We start from the raw sequence: 14,302 nt of genomic DNA, 5'->3' as shown, positions 1-14,302 counted from the left end.
TGAACATACTAATGCAATTTCTTTGTTCAAAAGAGAAACTAGTAAATAATGAGAGAAAGAATTTATCTTAGAGATTCGAGAATTTCGTGACTCATCGTGGACGTCATGCAATTGTTATACTTGAAGTTTTATTAAAGTAATTGCCTCTATTATTATACTGTAGAGTGATTATTATTGATCATAAATATTATATATTACTTGAATAATAAGGTAGCATTTTCTTAATCGATAAATTTATATTTTATAGTTTATTAAAAGTTATTTAATTATTAACTCAAGTGTAGGTTTATTTATATAACAGCCATTTTATTTTGCAGTACAACTATACAAAAGAAAGTACCAGTCAATGAAAATTAGCTTTTTGGAAGGGTTTCTCGCAACAAATTAATCGGTAACTAAATTATTAGTCAAACTGCAAGAAAAGTGCCTTACAACTTCCTCTAACTAATCACTCTATATCATTAATTTTACACAGGAGGTGTAATTAATGCACAAGCAAGGAAACGTGCAGAAAACAATCGATATGTTATTAATTATAGAGATGCAGAAATTTGAATTCTGAATCGTGAAACGTTAATATTTGGTTTAACTATCGCAACGATTAGTCGAGGAGGATAGTTTGGCATTTCAATGGCAAAATCCGAATAGAACCGTATTAAAAACTGTTCTTTTGCGATTGATTGTACCGTAGACCCCTCTGCGGCGCCGCCCGATAAAATTTTCCATATCTCGTTTCTCGTTTCGTCGACTGGTTGATTTTACGCCCGGCAGTAGAATCGGCCCGCATTGGTCAGCCGCGAAATCACCGAGCATGCGCAACACCCATCAAATTCCCATAGATTCTAAATTTATATTCATATACTATTCATACTTGACTTACTACAAGCACGATGGAATTTCTATTCTTCGCATTGACGTATCTTAAATATGTATTCCGCAAAAATTCTAGTTTCTACCTATACGATCCTGTTTCAATTTATTTTCACTCCTAAAAGCTGAGTAAGCGAATGCGATTTGAATAGCGACGGATTTTCGGGATACAATTTCATTTGAGGATTTGCAAATTTGTAGAAATATTAATTAAAAATAGTTTTATCTAAGACCGAATATTATTTAGTTCATGCAGTCTTTTATAGTTGTTACACTTATTACCAATATACATTATTACTTTCTACAAATTTAAGTTTACTTCTTTCATTTTCCAAAAAAAAAAGGAAAGGAGATTTTCTTTATTTCTCTAGTTGTCGTCCATAAGTAAATGTACCACACAACTAGTCCTCTCACTATTTTATAAATTAGAATAAAATATATTCAAAACAGGCCATATCAGAAAACATAATGTCCCAAATAATGAAATAAATGATGTCTTCCTTTTTTCCTTTAAAGTTTCCTTTAAAGTTTCCTTTAAAGTCTCCATATATAAAATATTTGAATAAAATTTTCTTCAATACAATTCTCAACTCCGCGATATATAAAATAAGCATGAAATTTTAATAGAATTTTTAACAATTTCAAGCACTAACCTTTTTAAGTATGTGGCGACCACCGTAGTCGCCTTTGCACCACGTGGCGCAGGGCGGAAGAGAACACTTAACCCTCGAAGCGAAGAGACTGGAGACATTAAACATATGTTTGACTCCAAACTTTCTCTTCGGCTTCGAGGGTTGAGGACGATTTCTGCGTATGTGCCCCCTCCTTTTCGGCATCGAAATGAGGGGGCGAAAAATAGATAAAATGTGAGGGAAAGGAGCCCTCAGGGTTAGTGAGCTTGGAGTCAACTTGGAGTCGCGTACCGAGCATCCTTAGTGTCGACCTTTGATTTTGTCTTTGTTGAAATAAATTATTTGTTATATATTTCCGAGCATTATTCAACCACACACACGTAGGTTTCCCAAAAGTACATACTGTACTTGAACGAAACTTCATCTCACAATCAAAATTGAATTTATGTTACGATTAATCTCCGATGAAAAGTACAGGTGCAGGTATGCACTAGGTACGTAGCACGGTTATAAGATGTCTGCCAGTTTTTTAGACAAGAGGCGATTTTTACACGCCAATGTTGTATATGTCCTACCTATTGTATATCGAACAAAAACGTGCAAGGCATGTCTTGGCAGGGCATATCATATCGCATCGCGGATACAGGAGAGACAAAGAAAAACACGATTTAGCTTTCCTCTTTTGTTCTACGTTACACTCGTATCCTTTCATCTCACTTGCTCTCGCGTAACCATAAATCCAGGCTCCCGATAAAGTCTACCCTTCCCACTTTACCGATCCCTTCTTTCTATGTGGCCGCGGGCAACCACGTTGTGATCCTTCCGCGGTCTCCCTATCCCTCCTTACTGTTTTAACTTTATTCTTTTTTTCGCTCTCCCATCCCTTTCTCTTCGCCTAACACAGCTTTCGCTCCCCTTCTCTCCTCGCGCTGTCACGCTTCTGTTCTTTTGTTCATTTTCAAAAATGTTCCGCCATTTATTTGTTCCTGCGTCCGCGTGCTATTTCTTCTTTCACATTTGTCTTCATTTAACCGTTACGGTTATAGAATTGTTCGTTTTTGATTCGTGGGATCGGTTTTTGCACAGTTTTCAGAGATTGCTCGACGAATTTGCTTTTCATCGATTCATTTTTAGCTGTTTTCGTTACCCTTATCTATTCCTTTTTGCGTAGTTTTTGTTTCTTCTTATCCCTTTTATTCAGTTATCGGTCTGATTTTTTCTTTACGCCTGTGTACTCCTTTCAAACAAAGATATAACTCTTCCTGATCGTTTTAACAAGTTTCGATTGTTTCTGTCATTTATTTTTGGATTCTTTGAAAATGTTAATAACATAGAAAAAGGCGGTATACCAATAAATATATCAAAGACGCCAAAATAGTTGTTATCTTTACCTGAGACTGATGAATTATTATTTATTTCATAATATTTTATTATTTATCGATGAACTGAAATTAAAAATATCCCAAAAGACATTAACTATCATTTCTGTTTTTCGTGAAGCTTCAATCGTTTATCCGGAGGATTACGAAAGATATAAATAAAAACGACGAGAAATATTTTGACGGCGACTAATTATAAAGGAAACAAAAAGTAAACGGAGAATTCTGCATAGAAAAGAACGAGTGGAAGTTTTACATAGACCCGATACTTCTTTTGTTAGTTGTTTCCTTCCTCATTTCCCTGCGCTTTTGTTTCCATCTTCGCGCCTGATATTCTTCCGGTTCCTTTGGTGAAGTTCCTGACACGAACTACTTTTACAATACGGATGCGCTGGTTTTGACAATTAGAATTTCCGTGCCATCTTCGCCGCGGGACGCCTTCAATTTAATTGTTCACGTACAGGAAAACTCGGTAGTTTTAATTAGAATTTTCGAATGGTAGAAGGGATTCGGCGTTGTCTCGCGGAGGCAATTCTTGTGTTCATTTCAAATTCAAGTCGTCGTAAATATTTAAAGAATCCAATCCTCGGATAATCTTGCGCGGAATTTCTTTCGACTTTCGTAGAAGAGTTCGTTCCGCGTAACAAAAATTTGAAAACATCTCACATTGAACGTGAAATAATATGATTCTTCAAGTTACGAAGTAAAGATAGCTAATGCTTAAAAAAAGATATAGTTCTAGTAAAACAATAACAAAATACTTTCAATGTTGACGCAGAAATTATTTTACTATTAATTTTAACACGTTCCGTAATAACGTCTTAAATCTTTTAAAATCGAATATATGTACATAATCCATATTTGTATGGCCATTGTGATGTCATACATAGAAAGATTTCATACATATATAGTACGAATAATTTGGAATCTTCAAAAACCCGTTTGAGTACGCACGGTTCCATAGAAATCGACCTTTCCTGAGGATCCTATTCGTAGAAGGATCGAGAAAAAGGATCAAAAAATCCAATTCTTCCCTTTCTAATTACTTTTTGTCCGTCTTTTTATTATTGAAATTGTTTTTTCACTATTTCTCTGCAAACCCTGTAGTATTTTCTCATACCCTCATACTCCGAAACGCCTGTTCCTCAGATTCTCGATCTCGATTTCCATATTCACCAATTTGTTTCTTCGTTTCTTTCCTCCTCGTCACCTCTGCGTTTCTTCGCTGTTTGACCGCTGGTACCCTCCATTTCCTAAATTACCCCTCTTCACGAGATACCCTTCGCGGCAGGAACGATATTTCAGTGTCACCGTGCTCGAGCGGCTTTTTCACGTCGACACGGCCGACTCTTCCAATTTGCCTTTTCCACCGCAGATTGAATCGCGTTAACCCTATGCACAATCGATCATTCTCGTTATCGAGAGTCAGAAAGTGTCGCGAGCGCCGGCCGATTTTAGCTGCCAACGCCGCGGAGAGATTCGCGATTAACGCTCGCGTCCTCGAGGTGGGGCGCTTTTCATCGTCGCGAGAAATGATTTTTCAACGAGCTTCAACCTTTTTATCGGCCGACAGGCCTCGAAGCGAAAGACAAATTTTCCCTTCGCGCTCAATTAAGCCGCGATAGCGAGCCGCGTCCGTAAATGTTTGACGTAATCGCTTTCGCGACGCGACCAACGTAGATAATGGAAGTAAAACAGTGTAATTACGTTGAAGGCTAAGAAAATCGTAACCGTTTCGATGTTAAAAGAAAAAGCAACGATAAAAAGTGTGGGGAAAAGCGATGGCCCGTCGTGCTCTTGCTTCGTTTAATGCGAGTCGCATCGTAGACGTTGCAAATTGATGTCTACGGCCTGTTTCGTTCCCTCCGAGGTCTATTTGAAAAGTCGGCACTGAGACCGTTCCGTCGCAGTGAATTTTTAAACCAGACGAACGAAATATTTAGCGTTCCCATCGCGTTAAAACATCCGTCCCAGCTGGATTCCTGTTGCTCGAACTGCGAATACGAGCACCAGTATTATGTTCTTGCGAGCAATGAATATTTCAGAGATTACATTCCCAACTTTCTACACGCGTACCGGAACTCGGAACAATAAATAACGATGCGTAGCTTTGATGTAACGTGGAAAACACTTTACCGAGAGTGCACGGTAGCAATGATGTACGCTGGCCGAAGATTACATTTAACGCATCCCGTAACTGCGAGAAATCAGGTGCGCTGGTAAAACTCTAAATCCGAGTGTAGTATACATATTTAACAAACTCGCTTCCACATGTAGCTACGTGAAAATCTTACGCCACAGAGCAGGCTGTTTTCAGTAGTTCTCGATAGTGTGTTACGTGTTTTCACATGTGCATATGTGAAATATACGAAATCTAACCAACCGCCCGTCATACGTACTGTGTCTACCAATTATGTACGTGCAATATCAGTTTGTAGCGGAAATATTAACTACCTTTAAATGTCATGATGTGACTTGTACCTCTCTAGTTTATATTATATCATCCTACATTTTCGAAACCTAATTTACTCTTTTATCATTGTCATATTGGGTTTTATTTTTATATTACTGTATTGATATCTAATAACATACTTAGAAGAATTGTTACACTTACTATTTACTAATTTTTTAATAGTTACTATTACTATTTATAATTTACTATTAGATTATTTTATTTACTAGTCAAGAAAAATTTCGTTAATGAATACATCAATTTTAAATATATTGTTGAAGCGCATTGTACCGGGCAAAACAGCGTATATGAAATAAAGGAGAGAAAGAAGGTTAGAAATTTTATTTGTCACATGGAGACGGAGGCAGAAATGAATGCTTGGGGGAAATGGTGTTGTGTGCCTGAAGGTTCTGTGTCTCCAGTGATAAGTGTTGGAGAACCGCCATATATATATTGTATATATATTTACAACTGCATGTTACACACGTTTTATGCCAGATTCTCAAGTATATATTAATTAAACGCAACGTGCATGGAGAAAGCAATGAAAATATTTGAAATTAGCAATACTTAAATCTAATATTTATTCTATCCAACTGTATGTATCGTAGATTATTTCCAAGATACAGGTTCAATACTTTTGTTACTCATTATATGTAATGTTATTAACAAATATACTAATTAAAAAAAGTATGCATGTATATATATAAACTTTTATTCGCATTGTGTATCAACCAAGAAATTGCGTCGTCCAAGCTGGCTGTAACCGTACTTAAAAAATCCTCCACCTCGCCAGACGCTCTGTACTGTTCGCCTATTCGTGATTTACCTTCACCGCCTATTTTGGACCCCAGATGGTCTGTGTGGCGTGGAACATGTTAAGGCGAAATCTCAGCTGTGGGTCGTTTAAAGAGTTTTCTGAAAAGTTCCAGACATATTTACGCGTTTTCGATAGATTTCGAATTGCGGCAATAGAAAAGAAAGACAGCCGGTGCTGTTGGATGGCAATTTTTCAGAATTCTTCGAAAGTTTCCTAAGTGCAGTTCTACGCGAACTTCCAAGACTGCATGTAACGCGTGTATTATAAGAAACAGGGAGTGGAAGAAGTCGATAAAATTTCCGAAATTGTATCTTGTAATAGACGTACGTATACTGGGTATTGTTGTACGATTACAGTAACACAATTAATCGTTCCATCCACCACAGTGATTCATTATCGACAGGTGTCACACACTCAACCAGATAACCGTAATTGGGAATCGATGATTGATGATTTAACTAGACATATTGCGGAATGAATACTTCCGTGAAAGTAATCTTATCGTGATAGCATGTGTCCATCTGGGAACGAAGTAATGAAATTTCTTAAAATCTATTTTATTGTGTTACACATATCAATCTTTGTTCGACAATAATAAGACAATTGTAAAATATAAAAATATAATAAAAGTTTATCAGTTATTGTTAAATACTATTGGGTATAATACATATATATTTATGTTATTTTAGCAATACTAAATTGTCCAGTAAAATTACCTTAATGTTTTAAACAACTAAACATAGTATTTCGATTTCGTTTAACTCAGTTTTTTTATTTATGTGTGGACACTTATTACACTTAACCAAGTATTGTAATATTTTTAGATGCGCTTGTACGCAACTATATCCATCAATAAGGTATTGCAGTAAGTAGAAATTCGATTCATCAAAGTAACTTTCGATAGTTTTATATTCAAGTTACTACAGATACACTGTAGAATTATCACTTGCGAGTTATTTCAGAATATCAACAGTAGTCCATCTCTCCTCTCATCGGTATATTTTCTTACTCACATAAAAATTTCATCCTTTTTCTCTTTTATAAATCTTTCTGAAATTCATTAAAGTCTTTCCCAACAACAATTTTCCCGCGAACTCAAATTTACCACCCTCCACATTTAATTCACGAATCAGCTTCGCCAGCAATTGGACCCTGCAATTGAAATCAATAAGAATAAATTCTTCTCCCGTCGGTACCGAATAAACTCCATTTTACCACAAGCATGACGTCCGAACCGAACTAGTGAGAACGGCTTAAATCAGCCCGCAATTATCACTTAATTATCGCCTACCCTGGCGGCGCGTTCACGGCAAGAATACCTATTAGTCTCCATTAGAATCGGGCCTCGATACGGAATCGAACGCGTCCAGCCCCTATCCGTTCCCGGATATCACCTCTTCGAATTATCGCGGACGGGCGAAAAACAAATTTCAACCACTGACAGCCCCGTCGACGGTTTTATACGCGGCGAGAGTTTGACCTTACTCACGCGTATCGATCAGCCCCACACGAACAGAGGGACAGCTAGTCTCCCCGCTGCTGCCTCTTTCTCTTTCATCTCCTTCGCTTATCCTTCTTCCTCTCGTACGCTCTCCTCCCTTTCGACTTCTATACGCTCGTGACCGATTTCCAGTTATAAAGGGAAACGTAGCAAAGAAAGCAAAGCGTAAACAGGCTTACTTCCTCGCGGTTGAATGAACATTTGTCTACGGAAACGACTTTGGCCGGCTGCCAACCATCGACACATCACAGCCGACCCAGTCTCGAGATCCGTTGCAGTCGATACCGTTCGATATACAGAAAGGAGAGCCCTACCCTTGGCCAAAAAAAAAAAAGGAGGAAAGAGCAATGTCATTGCGCTGTGTTCTTGGCTAGCAATTCTTTTAGGACGAATCGCGTAATCTCAGTGTTTTATGGTCGGACGCGTTGTAACGACCATCTTGCACCCCGGGGACAACCGCATAGGGGATATCTGAGAGATCTGAATGTTTTACCCCAACGAAGACGCGCAACCTTTCGCGACGTTTTTATGGTGACAGCTGAGATACACTTCCGCCCTGCGCCAGAGGTGCTTTTATCTCTTTCGGATAGGGGTGTGAGTTCGCTGTTCGTTCTGCAGGGATGTTCTTATAAAGCGTACGCGAATGCATTTTTGTGTACAGCTAAGTAATAATTTAGAAGTGAATTTCGATTTTGGAAGATAGAAATTGTTATAATTGATGGTTAATGCTCTCTTGTCTGAAAATTAATTCTCCTTTAAATATTATACGCAACCAAATAAAATTATTCTATTTACAGTTGTCTAATAATTTTCATTAAAACAAATGACATACATTTCCTAAAATTATTATTATTGACAGCTATTTCTAAATATGTACAACAAATGTCTGAGTTGTGAAAAAACACGTTATAATATTTCTGAAACAGTGTTCAAAGAGTTAAATAATCATCCCACGATTCGGCATATTTCAGAAAAAGAATCGCCAACAGCGATCGCGTCTAAATGCGAATTGTTCTCGATTAAAATGCACCCAATAACTGATTCCAGCACCCGAATCGTACTATTCGGATATTTTACCTGCGGCGAAAGCCAAAGATTGCGACGAAAGAACTTTCCGCGAGTTTCCTTGATCGAACTTTCACGCCATTACTTAAAACGTTCGAGGTTTGCTCGCGGTGGGCGAAAAGTCGGGATAAAGGGGTGTCGAATCGACGTTTGTACAGGTCCGCGTTTACCGAACCGTGGCTGGAAAATTTTTGTTGGTGCAGCTTCGATACTGTGTTCGCGTGGTGAACGCGAGGAAAACGCAGCCAGGAAATGGGACATCAACTTCGAGATCTCGATTTGAACGGCAGTGGGCCTGGAAAGTTTTCTCGAGAAACTTTCGAACGATTATGAACGCGGGAACTCGGAAAGGTCAGCTGAATCGCTTTTACTTCATAAATACTTCTTTATGCAACCCTGAAACGAAGCTGTACTTTCATTGTCAAGCCGCACACCTTCCGATTTTCCACGTAGCAGGGCGTTAAAGGAATCCAATTATAAGTTGAGGAACTTTTGGAATCCTTTATGGCATTGCGCAAAATGATCCCGAAAATGTGTCGACTTTTATTCCTTTTTCTTTCATTTAAACGATTTTCTGTAAAAGCTGTATTTAGAAAAGAATGAAAAATTATTTTTTTTATTTGTATTAGGATCAAATAGATAGATTATTTATAGGGTACGGTTATTGCGCTATCCTTCTATGCTTTCTATTTTCCTTTTTTTCGTGACGAGTGAAACACGGAGATGGATATTTTCTGAAATAATTATATAATATACATGGTCAAAAATTGTTTATTAGCGTAGCTGATCTCTTTCTTTTAATTCGTTATCAACAAGTGATATTAAATAAATGTTGGTTTGTAAACATTATTTACATTACATAGTTAAAAAGTTGTCGAACATAACTTTACAAATAATTCTATGCAAACAAAATACAACAGAAAGAGTATTCACTATTAGATAAACACATCATATATTTACAAACACATCGTTATTATCTTACTACGCGTTTACATAGATTCCTTCCTGAATACCCAAAATCCCTTTACGCATTACCCCGTTTACTATCCCGTCTGCTGGAACCACGCTGTTAATTGTTCCGTCGCGGTGTTCATCATATTCGACGAAATAGTTTCAGCGTCGAGCATCGCCATCGGTTGCGATAACACCGGAGAATGATCAACACCATTCCAGCGTGACAGATAATTATTGACTGGGGCCCTTGACATAGCACCACATTTGCGAGTTCATCGGTGGCCAGGTGTCTCGAAAGCAACAGACATCGGCCAGATGTACTCGCTCCTGTTCCCGCGTGCACGCATAAACGGACAGACTGATGCACTGGGACGCTAGCGCGTAGATAAATGGACAAACAGATAGTGGTTATGGCTTCTGGGTAACTGACTATTGGAATCTCCTTCCATGCAAGGTATAAGCGGACTAATGAAGTTACTTTCCCAGTAATTCAATGGTGTTAACGATTGGCCCACGAATTCGAAATAATCTGTGTATCGAATAGACTGTTGAGAAACGTATCGTATGCATTGCGTGTTCCTTTTTTAGAGAGAGATGAAATTAGAAAGAACTATGGAAGAAAATTGTACACTATTTTTTTAGTTTTTTATTTTTTTTTATTTGAATTTATATGGAGCATTTATTCTTTAGTTTCTTAGTTTCGTCCAGGGCCTGTTAGTGGACTCATCGGTAACGCTACCTTAGACGCGGAGGGTATTAGGAGCGGATTTGTATATATTGAAACGAAAACAAAAAAATGAATGCTTGCAAGAATTGTAAGTGCAGTGGTGTCACCCTAGTGACGAGTATCAGGCCGCCGCATCTGTTTGATTGATATTTAAATGTTTTTCACTTACATTTTGGTAAAATTGAAAGAAAAGAATGAGATGCTTTGATATAAAGCGTCAGCAACCCTTCAAATACATCTCTTTTTGAATAACTCAAAATGTACGGCTCAAAAGAGACGATCGAGGAATACCTCAAGCTTGAAGAGTTCGAAATTAGAAATTCAAGGTGTTGAAAATGAACGCACCTAAAACCTCGAAAAACTCCGTATCCTTACTGGCGGCTAACAAACGAGAAAGGGGTAAGAATCGCGAGATACTGATCGTCACAGCTTCTTTTATTATTGGCTCAACGTTGGACCGGCCTTAACGGAAATCAACAGAGGAACACGACAAGCGATTTGAAATCGACCACACACGCGCTCGGCGATGGAGCTACCGGCCACTGCTACCGTTATCAATTATACAAGAGAAATTAACGAAATGCGATGAACCGCAATAAGAAATAAAAGCACGGACGCTTTAGCGGATCAGGACTCACGCTTTCGTTAATCCTGCTTCCCTCGGGTTCCTCTTTCGATCTCTCGTTCTCACTCACATCGCTTTGTCCGACTCGCTGGTTATTCATTCGACTTTCGCTCGCCGTCGCTCGTTAAGTAATTCAGCTCGTGGTCTTTCGACTTTCTCGGTTCTCACGGGTAGTTCTTGGTAGAATGGGTTGGGCGTTTCGGCATTGTTCGGGACACCGATCGATGGATCTCGACAATTGTTTCTCCTCAGAGGCGACTGATGGCATTCGGATCTTCCTAATCGCTCCAATTTCGGCATGCTTTCCGCGCTCTACTTCGTGGCTCATCTGCAAGACCACTGGACAGGTCACTCTTCTTTAGGGGGCTGATATGGGAGAGAGTTGATATTCTTCCCGTACCCTACGAAGTATTCCTCGGTATCGTCAAGGACGGTAAGGTGGCGATCGGGGTCGTTGTAGAGCCTTGTCGGGTCCTCCCTCATCGGGACTTTACCGGACGGGGCTGTTACGAGGCTAGTCCCACCGGGATCTCCGGGAAAAGGGAGTGACGTTGACTTCGACTCATTGTTGCTCCACTTTTATCCGTTGCCTTAACGCACCATCTCCTCGGTAACAGGTCTTCCTCCTTAGGCAGAGGGGACCAAGAAGCGACAGTTGGACTTTACCCGCGATCTTATAGTCTAACCTAACGCTAGCGGCGCGAATTCCGTCAAGCCGAAGTGGCAAAAGTCTTGTGGCGCCAGCACGTCACAATTTAAATCTGCTCTAATTAGAAATATAACTATTATATATACATAGTGGCGACTGGAAGTAGCAAGAAATAACAATTTGACGTAATTAAATTGGCAATTCAAAGCCGATATATATTTCATAACTCAAAGCAACTCCAGGACTAGGTGCGCGCCAACAATTTTTTGTTAGCTGACAGTTTTGTTGGCGAAGAACTGTGTGAATATTTGGAAGCACACAGACTACACGATGGGTTATTCCATGACAAATCGATCGCAATTGTACCAGATACTGTCCAAATTGAAATATGTTGTAATCCACGTGAAAATAGGGAGGGCGTAAGTTATCATTTCACTAGTTCCGAACGAAAGTATTTAAAAAATATAAACTTTCAGAGTTGATCGTTTCTTTTCAATGTCTGCGAAACTTACTTTCTTAAAATATCTTTCTTTCTGCACAAATTTATACTACTTACTTAAATATAAGCATTTCGCTTTCTTTGTGTTAATTGTAAATCATTTTTTTAGCAATGCAATATTATACATTTTTTAAATGTATCATTGAATAAATCTTGCAAATTTGACCCATTCCTTAGAAAAAAGTTAGAAAAGAATTATCTTCTGAAATTTCATTCTTAAAATTATTAATTCATTATATAATGGAGTCTAAGAAACCGGAAGAAGTTGTCCAGACGGTGTATCCAGTCTCGCTACAATTTTAGAATGATAAGAAATTTAGAAAACGGAGCTTAAACAGAAACATCACAGAATATAAAAATATTTTTCTCAAATTTACATGATTATTCCAGTGTTAGATTCGAAACTTAATTCACAATTTTATATGCATTTAAAAAATTTTCGTTCCAATTATATTAACCCTATTTGTTGATTATATTTTTATAGATTTATAGAGTCGATTAATATAAGGATAAGAATGGTGTATACCTTGATTAATAATTGCTGTTCGTACAAATTTAATTAACAGTTTTTGTGGAGAAAATATAAATATCGCGTAATTAGTTTCGAAACTAATAAAACGGAACGAAAAGTGCTCGCGGTCCGTTCGATCACCGTATCCCCAATTTTTCGAGTCTGTCGTCTATCTACATCAAATACTCCTTTTTCATTCTAAAACTATATAGAAAAAAGCTACAGGGTTGCCCTCTGATTACGTGAATTATCGATGAAACAAGATTCAGAAGGGGAAATAAAAAAAAAAAAAAAGAACGTGTTAATTATGTGTGGCAGCAATTTCGATCGCAGGTTAACACAATTGCAGACGCGACCACGCGTATGCGCGTGTTAATTGTATGAAACTCGCTGATTATCCCCGCGTTTAAATCGCATTAATCTGCACCGAGCAAGGGGACCAGCTGTGATATTACCGCATCCTTCCGGCTGACCCTTTCGCCGAGTTAGGCCAATAGGTCGGCGTGTTTCGAGCGTTTAATTTGTAAAACGGTGCAATTGCTCGCTATTCAAGCCAGCGAATTCCGTATTACATTGATAAAGGAGCTGTCGTTGAAATCGGCGAATGATTTCGAACTTCCGAGTGGCTCAGATATTTGGGACGCGTACCGTTGAATTTCAAAAACGGAGGGAAGGTCTCGTAATGAATAGAAAATATTCGCTCGGATATTTGTACCAATGGACGAAACCGGGAATACGTTGGAATTTTGAAAATCACTTGGTTTATTAAAATAATTATAACTTTGTAAAAAGCAATTGTAGTGAATTTCGTAATAACATGGTACTTTGGTACATATATATATTGTGAACGAATCGTTAATGAAGCAACAAGAAAATCGTAAAATTATAATATTCACGAAATGAAGATAATCGAAAAATAATAATATAATAGTATTTTCGATTTTGTAGTGTGAAATAAAAGTGATCTTTTATATACAAAGAATAAACTGATAGGTATAAATAAAATTACACACAACTTGCTTGTAACAAACCCTAGATATAACTATCAAATGTCAAAATGAAAAAATTCTAACACAGACAAAGGTCCTTGAAAACAATCACAACGCTATTTATGTCTGAACACCGAAAATACGTTTTTGCTGAACTCAGTCTACTTTTCACTTTATTAAAGAAAGCTGACGGAAATTAACGTCAGTTATTATATATATTATACAAGATTGTTACGCATGCATGAAGCTATTACGGCATTACGCGTGAACGTTAATGAACTTGCGTAGAGTGAAATGATTGGGCGTTATTCAAATTTGTATGGCATATATTTACAATTAGGGAATACTTGATAGGCGATTACGAATAATATATAATAAGAAAACCTTAACCTAACATCTTATATAAGTGGAAGAGGTATGTGCATCTGAAATTATTGAAAATTCTGGAAGTTCTTTGAACCTACGAATCGAACTTCTTCTTCGTACCGTTGCATTTATTGAAAAAATTACTTCTTAACGTTCGGTTCCTCCTTATAGCCATTATTTAGTATGTCATTCGACGTAGCTGACCGATGCTAAAACAACGTTGTTACAGCGAAATTATATATTTTAATTAAAGACCACGGTTT

The 14,302-nt window shown here is 37.8% G+C and overlaps 2 protein-coding genes across 4 annotated transcripts in view; one reads left to right on the top strand and one right to left on the bottom strand.

Annotated features, from left to right (window-relative positions):
* The window catches only part of LOC143422491 (limbic system-associated membrane protein), a 331,439-nt gene that overhangs the window by 249,063 nt on the left and 68,074 nt on the right, over positions 1-14,302 (bottom strand). The gene's annotated exons all lie outside the window — the stretch shown is intronic.
* On the top strand, positions 8,631-10,291 carry LOC143422350 (uncharacterized). The gene is made up of 3 exons (XM_076892924.1): positions 8,631-9,070; positions 9,831-10,158; positions 10,262-10,291. Exon 1 carries the CDS (start codon positions 8,679-8,681, stop codon positions 9,000-9,002), a length of 324 nt encoding a protein of 107 aa, XP_076749039.1. The 5' UTR covers positions 8,631-8,678; the 3' UTR covers positions 9,003-9,070; positions 9,831-10,158; positions 10,262-10,291.

Source organism: Xylocopa sonorina, chromosome 3, assembly GCF_050948175.1.
Source record: "Xylocopa sonorina isolate GNS202 chromosome 3, iyXylSono1_principal, whole genome shotgun sequence".
Taxonomy (NCBI): Eukaryota; Metazoa; Arthropoda; class Insecta; order Hymenoptera; family Apidae; genus Xylocopa; species Xylocopa sonorina.
This window is presented reverse-complemented; position numbering and strand designations above follow the sequence as displayed.

Coding starts and splice junctions, on each gene's coding strand:
- LOC143422350 (XM_076892924.1), top strand. CDS start 8,679: ATGCACCCAATAACTGATTCCAGCACCCGAATCGTACTATTCGGATAT.